Raw genomic sequence first — 20,185 nt, 5'->3', positions numbered from 1 at the left:
GGCAGGGACACCTCCCACCAGACCAGGCTGCCCAAAGCCCCATCCAGCCTGGCCTTGAACACCTCCAGGGATGGGGTAATCCACATCTTCTCTGGGCAACTTGTGCCAGTGCCTCACTGCCCTCATAAAGATATCGTATCTGCTTTCAGAGACAGTAAACATTAAACATTACCAGTCCCTCCAAAAGGCACTGAGACATCCCATCCAAATCAGATTGGAACAATTTAATAAAATAGCACTCGTCAGTCTTTACTTACCACCACACAGCTGCAAGTCAATGGTCGCTTGGCCAAAACATAGAGAGGCCACTGTAAACTATCCACTGCCGAAATGACTGTTCTGGTGTGGCAGGTTACTGCCCGTAGGACTGCTGGTTCACACACCTCTGCACAAGGCTACCACCAGCACAGCATCCCACATCTCCATCAGTGAAAATTCTGAGATTACCAGCAGCTCCATAGCACATGACAGAATAAACTTCATCCTCCCAAGTTTTTGAACAAAACAGAAAGAAACACAAGATTGGGTACAGCATCCAAAGAACATCATTTTTAATATCAAGAAAAAAAATATATTCCTGTGCTGGATGAGTCAAGCCTTTATTGCTAAACCATCTTAAATTAAAGAAGGTGGCAAACTGCTATACTCTAACTAGTGAAAACACAAAATCAGTTTCACAAATGATTTCTCAGCATTCCAGTTATAGCAAGCAGGAGATTCAGAAAAGCTTATTTTAATTAAAAACTTTATTTTTCATTACAATTCACAGTTTATACACAGCAAGATGAACTCTTGCCATGTGGACATTCAGAACACTGTGCTGGGGAGACAAGGGTCTTTGTTATAAGAGCATTGCTCGGTGCTGTTTCATGGAACTTCTTTAATTTTAAAAGCATACTCTCTGTAAATGTTAACTGACTGATATTTACACTGAATTGACTGAATTTACATATTAACTTATATTTATTAGAAAACAAGCTAAGCATTCAAAAACATTAACATTCATATCTTGCATGTTATCTAATGGTCAGAGATGCTGTAAGATTTGCCACTTGAATCATGCCCAATCAGCAAAGTCTTGTTTTTGTGTTGGTTTTTTTTTTGATGTTTTTTGTTTGTTTTTTAATTTACACAGAGCCTAAATTATTCTTTAAGGCCTGTTCATTTCATTTTATGTACAGCCAGGTTACAATAGACTAACATAAGAAAAGAATGTAAAATTATCCATTCCATCCTGCATTTCTTCTGAATCTCATGTACACCTATAAGCAAAACAGAGGACGTAAAATTAAAGTTAACGTGTTTTCTTAAAACCAGTAAAGAAAACACAGTCTGGTTTAGATCTGCTTCTCATCAGCCTACCCTTTCTGAACAATCATCAGTATTCAGGTTGTGCTATTTTATCAGCTCTTCTTCATGCCTGCACTTATATTCAGAGCCATCTCTATTTGAAATGTACAAAGTCACAGTGATACCAGTTTCGATTGCATTCCCACGTTAGTCACAGCTCCGGCACAGGCAGCTACTGTACAGTGTGACATTCAGGAAAGCACTCCAGCAGGATTCCTGTGTAAAATATCATATGGCATCTGGTGCGACTTGATTTAAAGAGGAAGTTAAGAATCCTTGTCACAGAGCAAATATCTGGTAGAAGGTTTATGCTTGTTTAAAAATGCTGAATTTTTTTTTTCTGCATTGTTTTGTGAATGTTGTTATTAGGATACAGCAATTAAAAGCCTCTCCTGCCTCTCCTCAAAATAGCCATATTTATTTGCTCTTGTCATCCACCAAATAACTTAATGATAGATAAGCTGCAGATTTTTTTTATTTTATTTTTTGGTACATCTGACACAGAGAAAAAAACTGCTGAACACTGCTTGAAAAAATAAGACCGAACAGGGTCGGCAAATTCTACAAGTCAGTGTGAACAAGTATCAGCTGGACCTGAGTAAAACAAAATGCTTCTGGGGGACATGTTTGAAACTTCTGAGACTGCAGTGCCTTTAAATTTAGAGCTTAGAACATCATTTGATGATTGCTGAGTTTTGGCATTTATTCATGCTGGTTGGTATCTTCAATACAGACACCTTTAAAACACCATCATTTCAGGAAGAATGAAAGCTCAAAGGAAATACACTTCTCATTTAAAAAAGAAAAAAACACAAACAAAAACCATACAGGAATTGTAGAGGTTCTGGTTCTTCAAAAGATAAGGCACTGACAAAAATTTCTTAGGTAAAAGGCTGCATAAGAATTTCTTGCCATTTACAAATGTGTTGTAGTCCATAAATGGTCCATTCCTAGGCTCAGTAAGGTAGACCCTGAAATTTTAAGGACTGATCCCTCAAAGCTACATTGTTACCATAAACAAGTGTGATTCATTCTTGAGGCCATATGGCACATTAGGAGAAGTGGAAAACAGTCTGGGCAGATAAAGGCAGAAGACGTTGCTTGTTCCAGCATCTTTCGATAACAGAAATGCCATTCATCTTTGTGTCTTTGAAGAGATGTGATGGTAACTCGGGACTGTAGTTTCTGTGGAACTCATGCACACATATAAAATGCTATTAGCATTGATCATTGACAGGGTGGAGAAAAAAGGTATATGGCTAGTCTAAGCCAACAGCTTCTCATGGGCTGGGATCCAAAGTCACAGCTACTTAATATTTTCAATAACGGCTATCTCTTCTGCTGCACAGTGCGGCGTCAAACCATTCATATAAATGCTGTCCGTCTTTGTGAGAGCTGGCAAGATGTCCTTCTCACTGGTGAGATGGTTGACTGACAGGGTTCTCTTGCAAGGAGTCAGGTCTTGATTGTGGTTGACGGCAAGTTCAGCGGAGAGCTTTCTTTTGATGGAGGTAGCCCGCTGGAACTTGTCGTAGATCTCCACGCTGAGACGCCTTCGCGTTTCTTTGAACTCCGCGGTGACATTGGCTGTCCACTCCGCAGCATGGGCTCTGAATTCTCCTACCTGCAACAAAAATAAGAAAAAAAAAAAAAGGAAACATAACCTGGCTGAGGACATTAAAGACTGTAGGCTTGAAAGCCCAGTGAGAAAGCAATGTGTCTCTGGGCTAGCAAAGAGCTGCTGCGGTTGGTACAGATTTCTCATCCCACAGACTCATTTCTTTATCGACAGCAACTAAACAAGAAGAAATGATGCACTGGGAAGAGTTAACAGCAATTCTAAAAAAAAAAAGGAAAAGAAAAAAAGAAATCTTTTCTGCTGAAATTTGTTATTGAATTATAGGCAGCGAAGAACACCAGGAAGCTCCGGAGCCCTGGCAGCTGCACAGTACCCAGCTGGTCAGGGGATGCTGAAATCCCAGCAATCCAGGCTGGGCTATGTATTGCTACCAGGGCGCAGGGTTATTTATGAGCACTTCTACTGTCTGTGGAAAGATCCCTAGGAGGCTTGGCAAAGAATTTTCTAAATTTAGACAGAAAAGCTTTTATAAAAAAAAAAAAGCATCAGCTGCTGGTATTCTCTTTTTTGTGCTTGCTCGAACACAGCGCCAGTACAGTAACAGCTTCAGTCACGTCATCAACATGTCTGCTTACCACCCTGACTCCTCTGAAGTGACATGCTAAAACAACACACACACAATGGCAGTGTGGGACTGCTGGAACTGTCACTATTTACACCGAGTAAATGCAGGCTGCCAGTCAGTGCACGGGGCTGTGATACAGTTACCATACAGCTGGAGGGTGGCATTTCCCCTCTGGTGCACAGATCTCCAGTCAGGTTGGCTGGCTGCAAGGTGCTAGTTTGCACAACCATTATCATTTCATGTGTGTATGTATTTGAGTAACCTGCTCTAGTGGGAGGTGTCCCTGCCCATGGCAGGGGGTTGGAACTGGATGGTCTTTAATGTCCCTTCCAACCCAAACCATTCTGTGATTCTGTGACTCTATGCATGTACATCCCCGCTGCACACTTAGCTCTTGTTCCCTCACTCTATGTGTCTTTGCTATAGAGGCTGTCAATATAAAGGCACTTTCATTAAAAACTACCAATTTTTCACTAAACCTTCATCAAAAACTACCTTTTTTTTTTTTATCAAGATTCCTTTCCACCATTTCTGTGTTTCAGTATTGGGAAAGATGCAACATCCTATAAACCCAAACTCTGAGACTACTGCTGAGGGAGGCAGCTGCTGGCACAGACTCACAGATTATCCTCATCTTCCTTGGACAGATCATGAGACAGACTTGGCAGCTTACCCATATAAGTCTGAGGTGAACTATCGCCTTGTAATTTATATGCTATTTATATTTTTGCTCTTTTATTTCAACCAAACCACCATTACAATATTAAGTTATATAGGTAATTAAAGGAGGCACCTTTTGAGGAGATTATCTTGTTATAAGGGCTAAGGAAATAGATTGTTTTTCTTTAAATCTTTTCTCTGTGGGCAGCTTATTAATTGGAAAGTATAGCATAGGGAAGATAGACTGCTGATAAATATAACTCCAAAGCAAGGCATTTTAGAAGAATTAACCCACTTAAATAAATTAGTCTAATTGGTACTGCTCAGTCCAGAATTTCAATCATCGGCAAGCAAGCTTGGACTTGGCACAGAAATCAAATAAAAATTAACAAAGACAAATATGGAGGGTAAGCCAGCAGAGAAGAGTGGCCAAAGGCTTATTCATGCTTTGCAGTGCAGTGGAAAACAGGAATATAATGAAGGTAAAAAAAATAATCAGCTCACTCAGGAGTGACAAGTTTTCAGGAGAACTTCCCCCCTCCAGAAACAAAACAAAAAACTCTTTACCCAGAGGTCATTTTATTACATTTGTCTCAGCTTCAGTGAATTACACCATTGACTAATGTGGACCCATTACATATATTTTCTAAAACAAGGATTATTATCTGTAATACACAGAGGATTTGCTCAGCTGAATGATTATTAGTATTTAAATTGCGCAATTAGGATCAGACACACTGCACTTCAGATCTGAAAATAATGTAATCTGTACTGCTGAAACATTTCAGCTGCTACAATATTTTTATTTGTAGTAAACAAGTAATAAAAATATGATAAGGAGTATCAGTGCATACCCTAGGGCAGCTCTGTCCTGCTCCAAATCTTGTATAAAGGCAGGCTGCTCAGATTCTGGAGCACGCTACTGTCAAGGGGAGCAAATAGACAGTATATGGGTTTCTATTTTACCCAGCATGTTTGTAGCTTTCACCAGCTGTACAAGCATTCCATTTATTTTGCTCATACACACATCTCTGCCATTTCACATAGTCACATTGAAGGGATTTTATCAGATTAGTAGTTTTAAAATTGTGTCTTGGCAACCTACTGGAAGCCACAAGCATCTTGAACTGCCTCCCCCTAACCTTTTTAACCTGCCTTTTAATAGCAATTTCAGTTACTGCTTCTCTCGTGTTCTCCCAGCAAAGAAAAAACAGCTGACCATGCTTCTGACAAGAGCAAGTACATGTAACCCTTAGTACATGCTCTGAACTACCCCACCAGTCCCCCTCACCACATGTTGGTGATGGAGCTGTCTTGGGGCACCACATGTTGGTGATGGAGCACAGGCAGTGTAACTCACGCATGTTAGTTATTCTGGAGAATTTTCAAACTGTAGTTGTTAGGATATTTAATTACTAACTTCTAATTAGATTTCTTTAGGGAAAGAAATTTATGCAGCTAGATGAAGAACATCATTAGATATGCCTTTTGGAGACAGTCTCATGTTCCAATTAAGGTAATGTGGAACATGAACATGGTGGTCTCAATCATATTTGTCCATATACCAGAGCTATGATGCTGTTTGGCACAATTTCAGCTTTATATTAAAATCATTGAAAACATTGAAAAATGCTGTGCTGTTGCTAAGCAGAATTGAAATACATTAATAGTAAATCATAGGTAATTGGCACAGCAGGAGAAACTAGAAGTTCAGTGCCGTGTGAACTATGTGTACCCCAAATTATTGCTTAGCTTTTGTGTGAACTGAAATGCACTCGAAATGTTATGTTTTCAGAATAAAACTCTCAATTCCATAGCACTTACAGATTCAAGTACAAAAGGTTACAGGAAAAGAAGTGTGCAGTTTTCAACTGCCAGTGAACATAAGCAACTCACTCTCAAAATTTGATCCTCCCTTTATCCATATGGACATTTCTGTTTATGTTCAGGTTCTTTCTGTCCTTAGGGTATGACATTTCTTTATACTGCATTATAGCTCCTCTTCATCTGGGCACTGACAGCCACAAAAGCTTTTATGCAAAGTGATTGAAATTCCAGTTGCCTATGCTGCTCAAAAAAAAAAACACTATGTACTTTCTGTAACATTTGTTTACTTTTCTCAAATTCTCTTACCTCATTACAGCACAGAACTCCAGATTCTGCAGGTACCATAGTTGGGAGCAACTTGATGCAAGGATATGGTCTCATTCACAGAAATTATTGACAACTAAGTACGTTACATAAAGCTGAATGACAAAATATTTCAGGAGTTAATAGGAAAAACATGTCACAGTGATAGCACTCAAGTCAGCCATATGATAAGTAGCACTAAACTGGTGATGTTGCTCACTCCTGATTGTCAGGGAATAGAAATACCACTAGCAATGGGGACATAGTCCCTAGCTCAGCTCCAGGACTGACTTAGAACCGTAACATCATTTAGGTTGGCAAAGGCCTTTAAGATCCTCCAGTCCAATCTTTACCTAGTACTGCCAAGTCCGCCATTAAACCATGTCACTAAGCACTACATCTACACATTTTTTGAAGTCCTCTTGATGGTGGCTCAACCGTTTCCCTGGGCAGCCTGTTCCAATACTTCACAACCCTTTCAGTAAAGAAATTCCTCCTAATATCCAACCTGAACTTCCCATGGTGCAATTTAAAGGCCATTTCCCCTCATCTTAGCTCTTGGGAGAAGAGCCCAATCCACACCTTCCCATAGCCTCCTTTAAGGTAATTGTAAAGTATGATAAGGTCTCCCCTGAGCCTTCTTTTCTCCAGGCTAAACAATCCCAGATTCCTCAGCCGCTCCTCACAGGACTTGTGTTCCAGGCCCTTCAACAGCTTTGTCACCCTTTTTTAGACACGCTCCAGGGCCTCGATGTCCTTCTTGTAGTGAGGGGCCTAAAGCTGAACACAGTACTCAAGGTGCGGCCTCACCAGAGCAGAGTACAGGGGGACAATCATTTCTATAATCCTGCTGGCCATGCTATTTCTGATGCAAGCCAGGATGTTGTTGGGCTTCTTGGCCACCTGACCACACTGCTGGTTCATATTCAGTCAGCTATTGACCAGTACCCCAAGGACCCTTTCAACTGGGTAGCTTTCCAGCCACTCTTCCCCCAGCCCGTAGCGCTGCTTGGGGTTGTTGTGCCCCAAGTACAGGACCTGGCACTTGGCCTTGCTGAACCTCATACAGTTGGCCTTGGCCCATCAGTCCAGCCTATCCAGATTCCTCTGCAGAGTCCTCCTATCATTGAGCAGATCAACACTCATGCTTAACTTGGTGTTGTCTGCAAACTTACTGAGGGTGCACTTGATCCATTCATCCAGAGCATTGATAAAGATATTGAAGATAACTGGCCCCAATACTGAACCCTGAGGGACACCATTAATGACCGACCCCCAGCTGGATTTAACTCCATTCACTGCAACTCTTTGGGCGCAGCCACCCAGTCAGCTTTTTAATTTCACAATTTTTCTATCAGTACACAGTGGAAACAGTATCTGAACAATTCTGAAATGTGGCTTCTCATTCCTATTAAAGTCAGTTTAAAAAAATAAAAAATAAAACTACACACCAAAAATACTGTATGAACTTTCTGAATGATGAAACAGTTCCCGGACTCTGCATATACCTTATCAACAATATTATCTAAAGATGGACATCCTGAATTTAATGGGCCTAGGAAAAAACATGGACATTAAGTAATCACTCATTATCCTATTCCTGACAAAAAGTATCTAAATTAATACCAACATAAAATTGGTGCAGGACAAGTCTCTCAGCCAGTACTATGGGTGAGACCAACACCTTCGCTATTGATTTTCATTACCATGTTTTAGCTTTGTTTTCTAGCTGAGCTCAGGTCTTGGATAGAGGCCAATCACATAATCCTGAATGTAAGCATGCCCAAGGGGATGCTACTGCTAAAAGAAAAAAATATTTGAAGGTACTGAAGAACATGACTTGTTCTTCATTACATTAACTCTAATTCCTTATATTTGTCAGGAATTTGAGGACCTTTCTGGACATGCTCTGAACAGATAACCAAATAATTATACAAACAGAACTGCCCAACATGCAGGAAGACTGCTCATCCTATTAAGTATGGTCTGGACAGCACAAGTCATGTAGCCATAACCTTTACATATGACTAGTCTGCACTTTGAATTAAGTCACAGCTGTGGTCAATAAAATAAAATAGAAACAAACAAGCAAACAGAGAAGGACCTCCTTAAATAGACTGAAGTGAACATACACTGTTCTAACTTTGCCTTAGTTTGCTTCTCTCTCTCAGGGTCATTCTTGAAAAATTCTAATGTTAAAGTATAACCAGTTAATCTGCTTCTGTTCACAGAAAGGGAAGATATCATTGCCTGGATAGAATTCAGGTATATGATATGAAAGTATGCCTGGAAGGAGCTATACCAGTGAGTACTAAACAAAATATAGACATTACACACACACTGTGCAAGAAAATGAGACTATATGTATTTCTAAATGAAGTGTGTAGTTTTTTCTTTGATATCTGTACCCTTTTGTTTTTTCCTTTTGTATGCAGGGCTCATACACTTTATGATGGTCATAATGTTAGTACAAACCCCCCCAAAATCAATTAAATAATGAGCATATGATACACCTCCGACTGCATTTTAGGAGGGAAAAAAAAGTGGCCTTCCTTACTGAAATTCTTAATGCTCTAGATGTTCCTCAGTATATGATTTCTAACATTTATCCTTAATGCATTCTCCAAAGTTTTTCAGCTTTTTTTCCTCTCCAATGTACTTTTCTGTTACTTAAAAATAACACATCCAATTAACTTCTCCATGATATGCTACTCAGCGACAAAACTAGAAAGAGCATGTACATGTCACATTATCCAGGCAGCAAAGTAGAGTACATAACATTTTGTCTTAGCTTTCAAGAAACTCATCCAGCCTTCTCAGAAACTGTTCTCTAAAATTCCCACTTAAAAAATGAAATTAAAAAAAATGTAGGTACAGAGATACTAGATGTATTTAACAATGCAGTTGCTGGGTGGGCTGACTCTGTATGAGGGTTTGTATCTCTGCCTTCTCGCTTTCCTGCGGGCCTGGGGAAGCATACACCACTTCTTCCTGCCCAAAATTTATGCTCATCATTGCAAAATAGGAAAAGATAGGTTTCACAGACATTTTGATTGACAGCCATTCTTTTCCTGTATATTAAGAATTTATAGTCAAAGTAAATAAATTCCCATTCCCAGTATATGGCCTTTAGCATTTCTAATTATAACATTATTAGAGAATATCCTAACTCCATTGGGCTATAATCAGTGAATAGGTAGAGAAGACTCTTGTCTACTTGTCTTTAACACAACAGAGAGGAAAGACCACAGGCACTAACAAGATGTGTATGCCAAGCTTTCCCAGGAGTTTAATCACTATCTTCCATTCCTTTGTTCTTCCCAGACCTCAGCTCTGTAGCAAAGAACTCTTCTACAAGTTTTTAAGCCACCAAACCTAAATTTCAAGTTGAATGGTACAAATAAAGCAGTAATTGTTCTCTCTTTGGGATCCCCTAACAGGTACAGGTATCCCTTTTTTTAAGGCCAAATATCAGAGGGGAAAGGTTCTGTTTTATGAAGTTGCCATCTTCTGGAGTAACATTACAATTACATAGACAGTGATATTTTTGTAGACATGGTGGTCAGAAGTGTTTTGGGAACAATTCTCTCCCACTGGTAATTGGATTATTCAGTCCGTTAATAAATAATGTTTGTGAGTTCATTCCAGTGAGCAATGACTGTTTGGTTTCACCCACATAACTTCCATGAGAACATCTGATGCCTTGGATGAAATAAACCACATTGTCCAATGGGAATGCAGAGAGCCTGCAAATTTTGATTATTTTGTTGTGGAGACGCATCTATGGTGGCAGCTGTGGGAGTATATTTTATGGAGATACGACAGATGGCAGATACAGAAGTGTCCCTTTTGATCTCTCATGGTCTAATTCAACTAAATAGGAACAGGTAGCTTACAATTATATTTTTTTAATCACCTCTACAAAAACAGAGCCAAATACAACAGTCACCACATTTTTGCTTTGGTTTACCTTTTTTTCCTCCAGAAATATAAACAATCCCATGTTAGGTACCTGATACTGCCCATCAGACACCTCTTTGCATAGAGCTGCATGTGTATCTTTCATTACTGTACACAAGCTATTGGTCTGATTAGCTCCACCCATCGTGTTCCACTATATTAGTAAAGTTTCAAGCATAACAAAAAAGAGATGATTACATTTTCCTATCAAAATCAGTCATTCTATTTAGTTGTTTTGTCTACCTCAGAGAGCATCCAACCCCTCTCAACATGGTGGGTGTGAATTACACTCACAAGAATCACAAGAATTAATCACAAGAAAGTTTAAGTTTACATGAAGCTCTATCAGCTGACCCTAATGTGATTCAGGAGGCCAACATGTAGTCTGTCTACTCTCTACAGCCCATAACTTTACTGCAGCCAGAAATAGCAAACATTTTGAGAGTTATACTAGAAGCATAACAAAATCCAAGCCACAAGCAGTTGAAAGGCTCTCTCAAATTTCTCCCACAGGAAAAAAGATAACTTTCATAATTTCATTGGACTTTTTTTTTTCTCCTTATAAAGATATGCTGAAGAGAACATAAAAACAAAAGACTTAATTTTGACTTGGTACTGAATAAAGACTGGCTACTGTATTTACATGGTCAAGTCCCACCAAAAATTGCTTAATCCTTAAATTTCCAATATCTATATCTGGAGCAATACTTCTGTGAAATATTAAAGCTCCACTAAAGTTGTTCCACCTGAGTATTACAACTGCACTTACCCCTTGTAACAAAAAGTATTCCATAATGTCTTCAGTCCCTTTTATCCATTATTGCAAAACACAATTTCCTCACTGTCAACACAGCTTCTTGAAGATGCAAGGTTATTCTGCTGAATCGGCTTTGTCCGAGGACTTTTCCACAACAGAGTTATCAAATGCATACACATTATTGCTAACATGTTCTGGTGTCTTGTCCTAATAATATCTAAGCTCTGAGATTAACTTATTATTATTATTATTTATTATTTTTGTAAAGTCTTCAGGAATGTTAATCATGAAGATGGGGGTTGAAGACATTCAAGACTAAATATCACTGTCAATAGAGTTAAGTCACAGGTACATTTGTCTCAGTGGCTTAAAGGATCAATTACATCTCATCTCCAAAAAAAAAAATCAAGATCTCCTAATGTAAGTGGTGATAACCTACATTCAGGGAATCTTCATGTGTAATTAACTCTGAGAAATGCCATTGCTATAACAGAACTCTTTAATCAATTTCTATCTTACTATGAAGTGTAAGTAATTTGCTCCAGTTTTATTTTTGCAAATTCAATAGCTCTTGTCATCACTGTCTAGTTGAATGCAACCTGAACTGAAGGCATTGTATCACTCCTGAATTGTCCAAGTCAGGACAGTGAGGCAATGGGGAGCATGTGGAAGAGCAGGGTTAAGTGCTGGTGCTGGCAGGTAACATGCCCCCAGTGCCCACCTTCCCTTACCAGGCACAGTGTCCAAGCTGCTAACAGAGGTGTATTTGGGTAGCACTTCTCTTATAATCAACACCACACCAGCATCACTTAGGGACCTGGTACTTACTATACAATAACATAGACATTTCTAAAGAGCTTTAGTATCCTCTGCTAAGAGGTAGGATATAAACATAAGCCACACAATATGATAACAACATAGGTATTACCTTTGTGTGTGCAGTGAATCTGAGACTAAGTTAAGCAGGCATTGTGTCTGAAGTACACAAAGCTATGAAAAAAGACATCTCAAGAAATAAAGTGTCAAAACCAATCAGCAGATTAGTTTCTCTCGGACTAACAGAACAACACATCCTTTCATTCCTTATTGCAGACTATGATGGTGTACTTGTAAAAGAGTGATCAACACAGAAACTCAGTACTAGACTGTTGCAATGGCAGGACCTAGAAAACCACCATGGTAGCTTATCCTTGTGATCTTTTAGAATTAGATCAAATTTCATTCAAAATCAGGTCAGCCATTTCTTCCTTTTTCTTACACTAATACCACTCTATATGGCTCCAAGACTGAGAAAAATCATGGAGGGATGTATTCCCATCTTTTTTACTTTTTTTTTCTGTCCTATTGCTATTCAAGTTTGACTGGAGGCCTAGAGCTGCATTTATTATACAAATATTTTATGACCTTATGACCTAATACTCTATGTTCTTCCCCATCTGACACAAATTATTAGAAACAATCATTTTTTGAATGTTGCAATTCTTTCTCAGATACACATTTCCGCACATCTTGGATGGACCGGGAGAAACTCTTAAAGCTAGGCAGACTTCTTTTCAGACAGCTCTTTTTTCACCATTTTTTGTAGCACTCTGCATTCTGCCTGAATCTTAGGCCACGGAGCTAGGGACTGTTTTCTGGCAATATTCCTTTTTATAACACCTGCAGCTGTAACACCATTTTCCTACAGAAATTCAACAATCCCCTGCTGGCACATCCTAGCATTGTGTCACCCCCATTAATCACTGTCATGTAAAAGGACTTCACCTGCAATTGCTTTTGCGCTATGACTGCTTCCTACAAATATTTCTCTAATTCAGCACTTGCTAGGAACAGGCTCGCACCAAGTCCTTCTGCCCAACCCTTTGAACTTGTGAATAGATGATCGTTAGCATTATTGAAATGTTTTGTTTTTAAGAAAAGGAAAAGCCCTGAGTTGTTTTCCTCAACAGAAGCTGCTCCATCTTGCTTAAAGCAACGTGCAATGGATCAGCAATGCACTCACAGCTTTGTAAAAAGCCTCTGATCACCAGGCTGAAGAGTTATTCTGATCAGTTTCATTTCTAACTCAATGGATGTTTTCTCATAAAATAGCAAGTGCCAGATTAAGAGCTCATTGTCACTGAAGGAAAACCTCCTTCCTCCTCGGTCACATACCCTCACTGCAGAGGCTCTGAGGCCCATTTACCTGCTAGGCTGATTGAATTTACTGAAGTCTTGCAAAACTCTTATGTCCCTTTCCTAGCAAGTTGAGTCCACTCATTTTACAATCAAATAAGCACCAGATATATTGCTAAGTCAGAGGCGTAGCATACTACAGAGAAACTGGGGAGAAGGCCAGGGGAAGGACAGAAGATAAAGGAGGGAGAAAGGAAGGCCAGTGTTTTCAGCATGGATGAGCAAATAATTTGGCTCAGCTGTTTTGTAAAGTCAGACCTGACTAATTTTTCTTCCTTTTTAATAAAAATAAAAATAATAGAACAAGACAGAAATACCATACCATTTCCATGCATAAAGCCTACATTCAGGGAATATGAGAGGTTCACCTTCTCTTTAATTTTGGGCCCCATATGCTGCATGAACGCATTTAGCCCTAAGCTATAGTAAAATGAAAAGACAACAAATACTACAGAGTGCAATAATTTCCATGGCATCATCATGACAAGCCTAATTCTGTTTTGACAGACATGAGTGACAAATCTGCCACTGGTGCCAAGGATTAAACAGAATGATGATTCAGATGAATCAAATTGTTTATAAATACCAAAGGTAACATTTACCTCTTGAATTTTCACAAGAAATGAATATGCTATTTCTCATGAAGTCTTAGATTTGGTCTTTAAAGCTGGATCCATGTCATTCAATTCAAAAAAAAGACAGCCAGCATGAAAAATCACTTGTCCAAACTGAGCTAATGTCTAACACAAGTCATTCACTTGGGCTCTTGATATACACCAAAGAGAACAGACTCTTTGAGAATATAATTCATCTTATAATTCATCATCTTAAAGTTGATACCTTAAAAAATTCAAACAGGTTATACTAGAAACAGTCATTTCTTTCCAGTGACTATAAAGGCAATGTAGATGACTAGTTCTGATGTTAACATCTCCAGTGGAGGTTAATCACATCTTCATTGACTTAAATGGAGTCTAGAGCTTGAATGGACTAGAGCTTAAACGCTATCGTGAGGCCAAGGGATGCAAGCGCTTAATCTTATAAATGGGAATTTGAAATTTATAGCCTAAATGACTAGGATTCTTGATTGGGCAGGCATCTTTGCAGGAAACACTGAAATTCAGAAGCTGCTGCATACTGAGGTAAAAGAAAATATGACAAGGAAAAAAAATCCTGAAATTTTACCTTTCAAAGCAACTAAAATCAGAAGACTATGTAAGTGCTCTGAGTAATCAGAGTACAGAGAATAATGAAGAGGGGGGAGGTTCAGGCAAGCTAGTACTCTGAAGCTGAACTTCAGAGACAGATCGCCTACTTAAGATTTTAGCACACAGCATGTTCCAATGACTTTCTGACACTTCATCTATCTTACTGTATGAACTGCTTCCAGCAGCAGATCTATCCTTCTAAAACTCCCACTTCTGTCTCTACTTGTCTTTCACTTCCCTCCCTATCTGAGGCATTCAAAACTCTCAAGACTATTTCAGGAGACAAAGGCCACCTGAGCAACTGAAAGACATCCTGGCTATCTGTATTTTAATATCAAAATACAGCATTATTGTGGATCAATGAATATCTGACCAGATTTTTTTTTTTTTATTTCAACTCCACTTCACATATGAGAAACTTTTCTGGTGGTATCATAAAAAAATAGATTTTTTTTTTATTTATTGAAACATTATAGAGCATTATTACCACAAATCCTTATGTAAACTGCTTTTAAGAACAATACAACTGCATTAGTAAAGAGAAAAATGTGAACAGGAAATTAGATGATAATCATGATCAACAATTTCTTGGAACGTGGAGGTTTCCTTACACAATATGTACTCTAAATAAGCAATAACATGTTTTGTTTTATTGGGGGAGGAGGGGGGTCATATTTTGGGATCCCAGGAGTTGGACTCAGTGATCCTTGTGATATATCCTATAGATTTTATCATAGCCTCTGTCTCTCAGTAGATTTCAGTAAATAGCATAGTAGCATAGTTTCCAGTGTTAAAGGCTGTTTCTGGGAATAATGAGCTATTCCCCCCAAAGACTGACAAAATGTTTCCTTAAAAAACAGTAAAAAAAAAATCATGCTTATGACTAGGATTTTCCATTGCACTTATTTCTATTATCTGAACTACAGATAGGTTCTTCTGTTATAATCTCCATCCACAGAAGCTGGAACAGACCATCATAAATTTAAGCTCAACTGAAAAAACAGATAATTCAAGAAATTCAGAGTGTCCTCTGGCTTCTGCTGGCAAAGAGGAGATTTAATGACTACATTTCCACTGAACTGTCTCAACTTTTTCACTCGAATTTTCCTGGACAGATAGCAAAGATGATTTGAGAACAGCAGTTTTAAAGTCATAAAATGCTACTTATAAAGTGAATACTTGTACAATGCTTCTGTTTAATCAAACAGTTCATCTCACAGCAAAATACACTATATTTGTACACAAATTTATTCTTAGAAAATTAAGATAGAATCCAGAAATAATATTTCATAACTCCTAACTAGCACACAAATAGTACTATGCCGTGATTCTGTTTTCTCAAATTGTTCTCACATTTCTGATACTGTAGTAGTTATTGCTAGAACATTTTCTGTTATGCATTTTTTTCAGACATGCTTGAGCAATGGATTAAAAAGTGGGGGAATATTTCTGAACATCAGGGATATGATTAATTGAACAAATGGTACAAATTATGTTATGTCTGTCTTTAATCTAACCTAAAACACATGAGACACTTGTATACAGCAAAATCCTTAATACCTGCATCAGCCAAGAGAATTTGGATATATCTGAAGAACGAAGTTTTCCTTTCTGTAGACAAAATGAATATGCTTGTTTAGGCTACAAAGGTGAGAAAGAATGGAAAGAGGAAAGAGGGGATACATTCCTGGTGCCTGAGGAAAGAAACTTTGGCATAGCACTGTGCTGGATAACCTGGGAAATTTTGAGTTTTGCTTAATATAACTAGGAATACACTTAATATGTTAGAAATCCATGACTCTGTTCAATTCATGTTTCTTAGCCTATACTGAAATGTCTTCAGTATAAGAAAAAAGACATAACAATTCAAACATTCTTAATATATTATCATTATAATAACATGGATAATGAGACATTCTAAACAAGATTAAACCCTCAGTGCTATGTACAATTATATAGTCAAGATAGCATCTTATCCAGAGATCTTACTGCCTAATAGAAGAGTATGAGAAAAGTAAGATTAAAGACCAGATTCATTTCAGGAAGTATCATGAAGAACTAGATTGTGTCACTAGTGCATGAGGAAGTGCTGCAAAGTGAAGCCTGAACAAGGTATTTTTGCATAGTCCCAGGTCATAGTGCCTTAGTCATAATACCACTTTTATTCAGGAATCTAGAAACTAAATGCAGTTTAGGAATTGACCCAGGTTGTGAACAGTTAGACAACAGGCAAACACCACACGTACTTGTCCAACTCTTACTTTTTCCCAGTGCAGATGAAGTAATGGGCTAGATGGACCTAATTCTTAAGTTCAAAATAATACACAAAAACAATACAGGCTAACACCATTTGAAGTGATCTGCTGGTTTCCCTACAGACAGTGGAGATCATGCAGGTTGACTGATAAAGATGCCCTCAATGCTCTTCCAGAACACAAGATAGTGATCCTGCAAAAATGTTGAACCTGGAAATGAGAACACTTGTGCGATATGTCCTGCTCCATATTTGTGAGGGACACTACAAAAGCTAGTTGTGTAAACCAAACTATAAATATAATTTAAAATTTGCAGAGCAGAGGCAAAAGATGAGTTCTCATAATCCTTAAATAAATTTGATCAAATAAGTAGCTCCTCTGCTTTGGAGCTACATTGTCTCATTAGTTAGCTGCTGATTCTTTTATTGCAATAAGTGTTTATGAAATTCTTAGAAAAAAATTTCCTTAGAACAGGCCTGCCACAATGCTGTCACTAGCTCTAAGAGCTCTAAGCGTAGCAAGAGCAGTGCAAAAAGGCTACAGAGCTCACAAAATGGGCTTAGTAATCCTGCCCGAGTGCCCAGCTCACACCCTCTTGCCTGCTCTCACTATCACCACTGCCCTTTGGTCAGGAAGAGGCAGTGGCCCTGAGTGACCCAAGGAGACTGTAATGAGTCAAGATGGATGGGTGTAAACTACCCTTTATAGTAAGGACTTTGGGAACTCAAGCAATGTCAAGATTACATCTAGACATTGATGCCATGCCCTACAGCTACAGAGACAATTTAAAGAAACATAAGTAGCAGGCCATTGCACAATAACCAGCATATTCATCTCATCCAAAAACAAGATTTTTTTCTGTTTAAATAACACATATGAACTGATATGTGCAGAGGAACTGAAGTAAAATTAGAGGGAAATAATACATTGCTTAAAACAAAATCAATTTCTTTCTGAAACTTCTAGTGAAAGTTGAACTGTGCTAATTGTCAAAGGAATTTTTTATTTATCCTCTAACATTTTTAGAAGCCAGAACATTTTGTTAAAGTGACAAAAATAAGTTTTGTCACTTAAAAGTAAATAAAGATTTAAAGTAAAATATTGTATCATTGAAATGATAAATACACATTTACAAATAAGAATATATTTTAACTGAAAACAATGCACCTGACTACAAATAGCTATGCATGCAGCTGAAGATAATTATAGTAAAATACACCCAGACATATTTAAATAATTCATTTCAATACCCTACATAATAGGAAACATTTATTCTCTTAGTGCTGTAAAACGATGAAAGGTATCTTGAATATAACTATTTAGTGATTTTTTTTTTTTACTTTTACATATCTGTATCCCATACAGAAACAATGAAAGCAGAATGATTTTTTTGCCTCAAAAATCACCGACTTTATTCTACCATCTAGAGTAATTCTTTCAGAGAAATTTTTCCACTCAGTCACAATTGTGTATACACCATTCAACAATACAGTTTACATAAATTTATATGCAGCCACGTAAAATTCACTGTATGTTGGACTAGACTGCTACAGTTCCATTTGAGCTGAAGCATATATTTAATATATGGACAGCTTTGTCCCATTCCCTAAGAGTAAAAGGGTTTGTAAGTTCACCTGACTGCTAATCAAAGTTTTTAAAAAACAGTATTTCTTCTCCTTTCAAAATGTTCTTACCTCTTCCTTTGTCTTTTTTGATATGACTCTTAGCCAGTCTCCAATCATGCTGAGGACAGCTGCAAAGTAAGCAAGCCCAACAAGGATCCAGAACCACACCACTGGCTTATAAAAATCTAGGTACTCAATATCTGATCCCCCTGAAAAACAATGAAGTTAAAAATAAAGCACACTTAATTGTTATAGGTGCAATACTATTTTAAAGTTAATTCTTTTTCTAAAAATGAAAAAAAAATAAAAAGCAGATCAGCAATAGTATGAAAATGTACACAATAGTTCCTAATCTTTCACAATATTTAAAATGAACACTGACAAACTTATTCAGCTTTTGAGATACCATCACTTAAGGTGGAGGACACTTAAGGTTGTTGAAGACAGCTTGAACAGAAGGACTTCCCACCTGCTCCAAATACACATGCTGTACGAAATTTTAAGTGTTGTTCTGGAATATGTTTTATGCTGAGAAATCTGATTTTGCAAGGACTTAGAAGCACATCTGAATTACATGAATCCTTTAACCCTAGTAGAGAAGAATAGTACCTGCATTAACAAATGTCCCTGTTGGGCAGTCAAACATTGCCATCTCCTTTTTACTGAAGAGGAAACCAGGCTACAGAGACTTGAGCTGAGCTGATCATACTCAAAAAAAAAAAAAAAGGATGAAGTATGTGGCAGCTGAAGGCAGCTTTTTGAATCTCACTGCCATAAGAACCAGATACTTTCTTCTTTCCAAGTGTTGAAGTAAAAAAGGATAAGTTTCAGAGATGTCTGTAATGGAACTTTTAGGTCCAATACAACTATAAAGAACAGATGCTTTATCCTATCCCCCCACCCTCCCCCCAAAATAAAAATAAAATTAAAATGAAGTTATGTTTATCCAGATCTCTCAGACAAAACAAAGTAACTCATATTTCACATCTTGTAGTACAATAAAACAAGTCTACAACTTGCAGATCAGCTAAACTATGACAAATAAAAGAATACTCTTTATCTGGGTTGCTGTAAACAGAAATTTGCATGTCTGCCCACTGAAACAGCCAAATGAAAATGCTCTTCACCCCCTTTCATGAAGGGCAATGTTTTTCCTAGCTCTTATTATCTAATCACCATGCAGATTACATGCAAACAAAGAATTTTACTGACTAGTATCTCAGTGTGGGATTCCTCATAGATGGAAATTGTTTTTCTCATGTCAATAAGCCCTTTCATAAATAAAAATTGTTGAGCTGTAGTGGTTTATTCAACTGCCTAAGAGATGAAATCCATATTGCAAAAATGGATACTTCAACACTTGTACAGTCACAAATATGGTACAAGACAGGGCTTTATCAGAACAGAACAGAAGACAGCCATTCACCCAAAAGGTTGAGTTTGTCACACGCCAGGACAAACAAAATAGAGAAATATGTTAACATCCACCTTGCGTCAATGCAGTAAAAGAGGATATCCAGATGACATGTCCCTGCTATCATTCAAAAAAGTGGTGGATTACCACCATGCCTTAGCTCTATCAGGAGTCAGCAACGAACCACACTCCTTGGTTCACACTCTTCATATGTTCATACAATGCACAAAGACATACAATGTAAGGTATCCACTTGCCAGATTTCTAATTTCCAGTGTGTAAAGTTTATAAATGGGAACTGGAACCCAAATATATCAGTCTGCAGGCAGCAATTCCTTCATCATGTATATGTAATTTGTTTACAGCAAGGTTAATTACCAGATCAGGTCTTAATATTCAATTAAAAGTTTTCTCTACTGTCTGGCCAGGAGATGGCTCCATCTAGCC

At 37.9% G+C, this 20,185-nt stretch overlaps 1 protein-coding gene across 7 annotated transcripts in view; it reads right to left on the bottom strand.

Moving 5' to 3' along the window:
• Nucleotides 1-728: 728 nt before the first annotated feature.
• The window catches only part of KCNK2 (potassium two pore domain channel subfamily K member 2), a 157,748-nt gene continuing 138,291 nt past the window's right edge, over nucleotides 729-20,185 (bottom strand). For all 7 annotated transcript variants that reach the window (XM_066993656.1, XM_048057552.2, XM_066993660.1 and 4 more), the window contains 2 exons: nucleotides 18,394-18,533; nucleotides 729-2,974 (listed from right to left, as the gene is read on the bottom strand). In XM_066993656.1, the coding sequence (XP_066849757.1) occupies nucleotides 2,657-2,974; nucleotides 18,394-18,533 (458 nt within the window). In that variant the 3' untranslated portion in view covers nucleotides 729-2,656. The remainder of the gene's footprint in view (nucleotides 2,975-18,393; nucleotides 18,534-20,185) is intronic.

This window comes from Anser cygnoides, chromosome 3, assembly GCF_040182565.1.
Source record: "Anser cygnoides isolate HZ-2024a breed goose chromosome 3, Taihu_goose_T2T_genome, whole genome shotgun sequence".
Lineage (NCBI taxonomy): Eukaryota > Metazoa > Chordata > Aves > Anseriformes > Anatidae > Anser > Anser cygnoides.
This window is presented reverse-complemented; position numbering and strand designations above follow the sequence as displayed.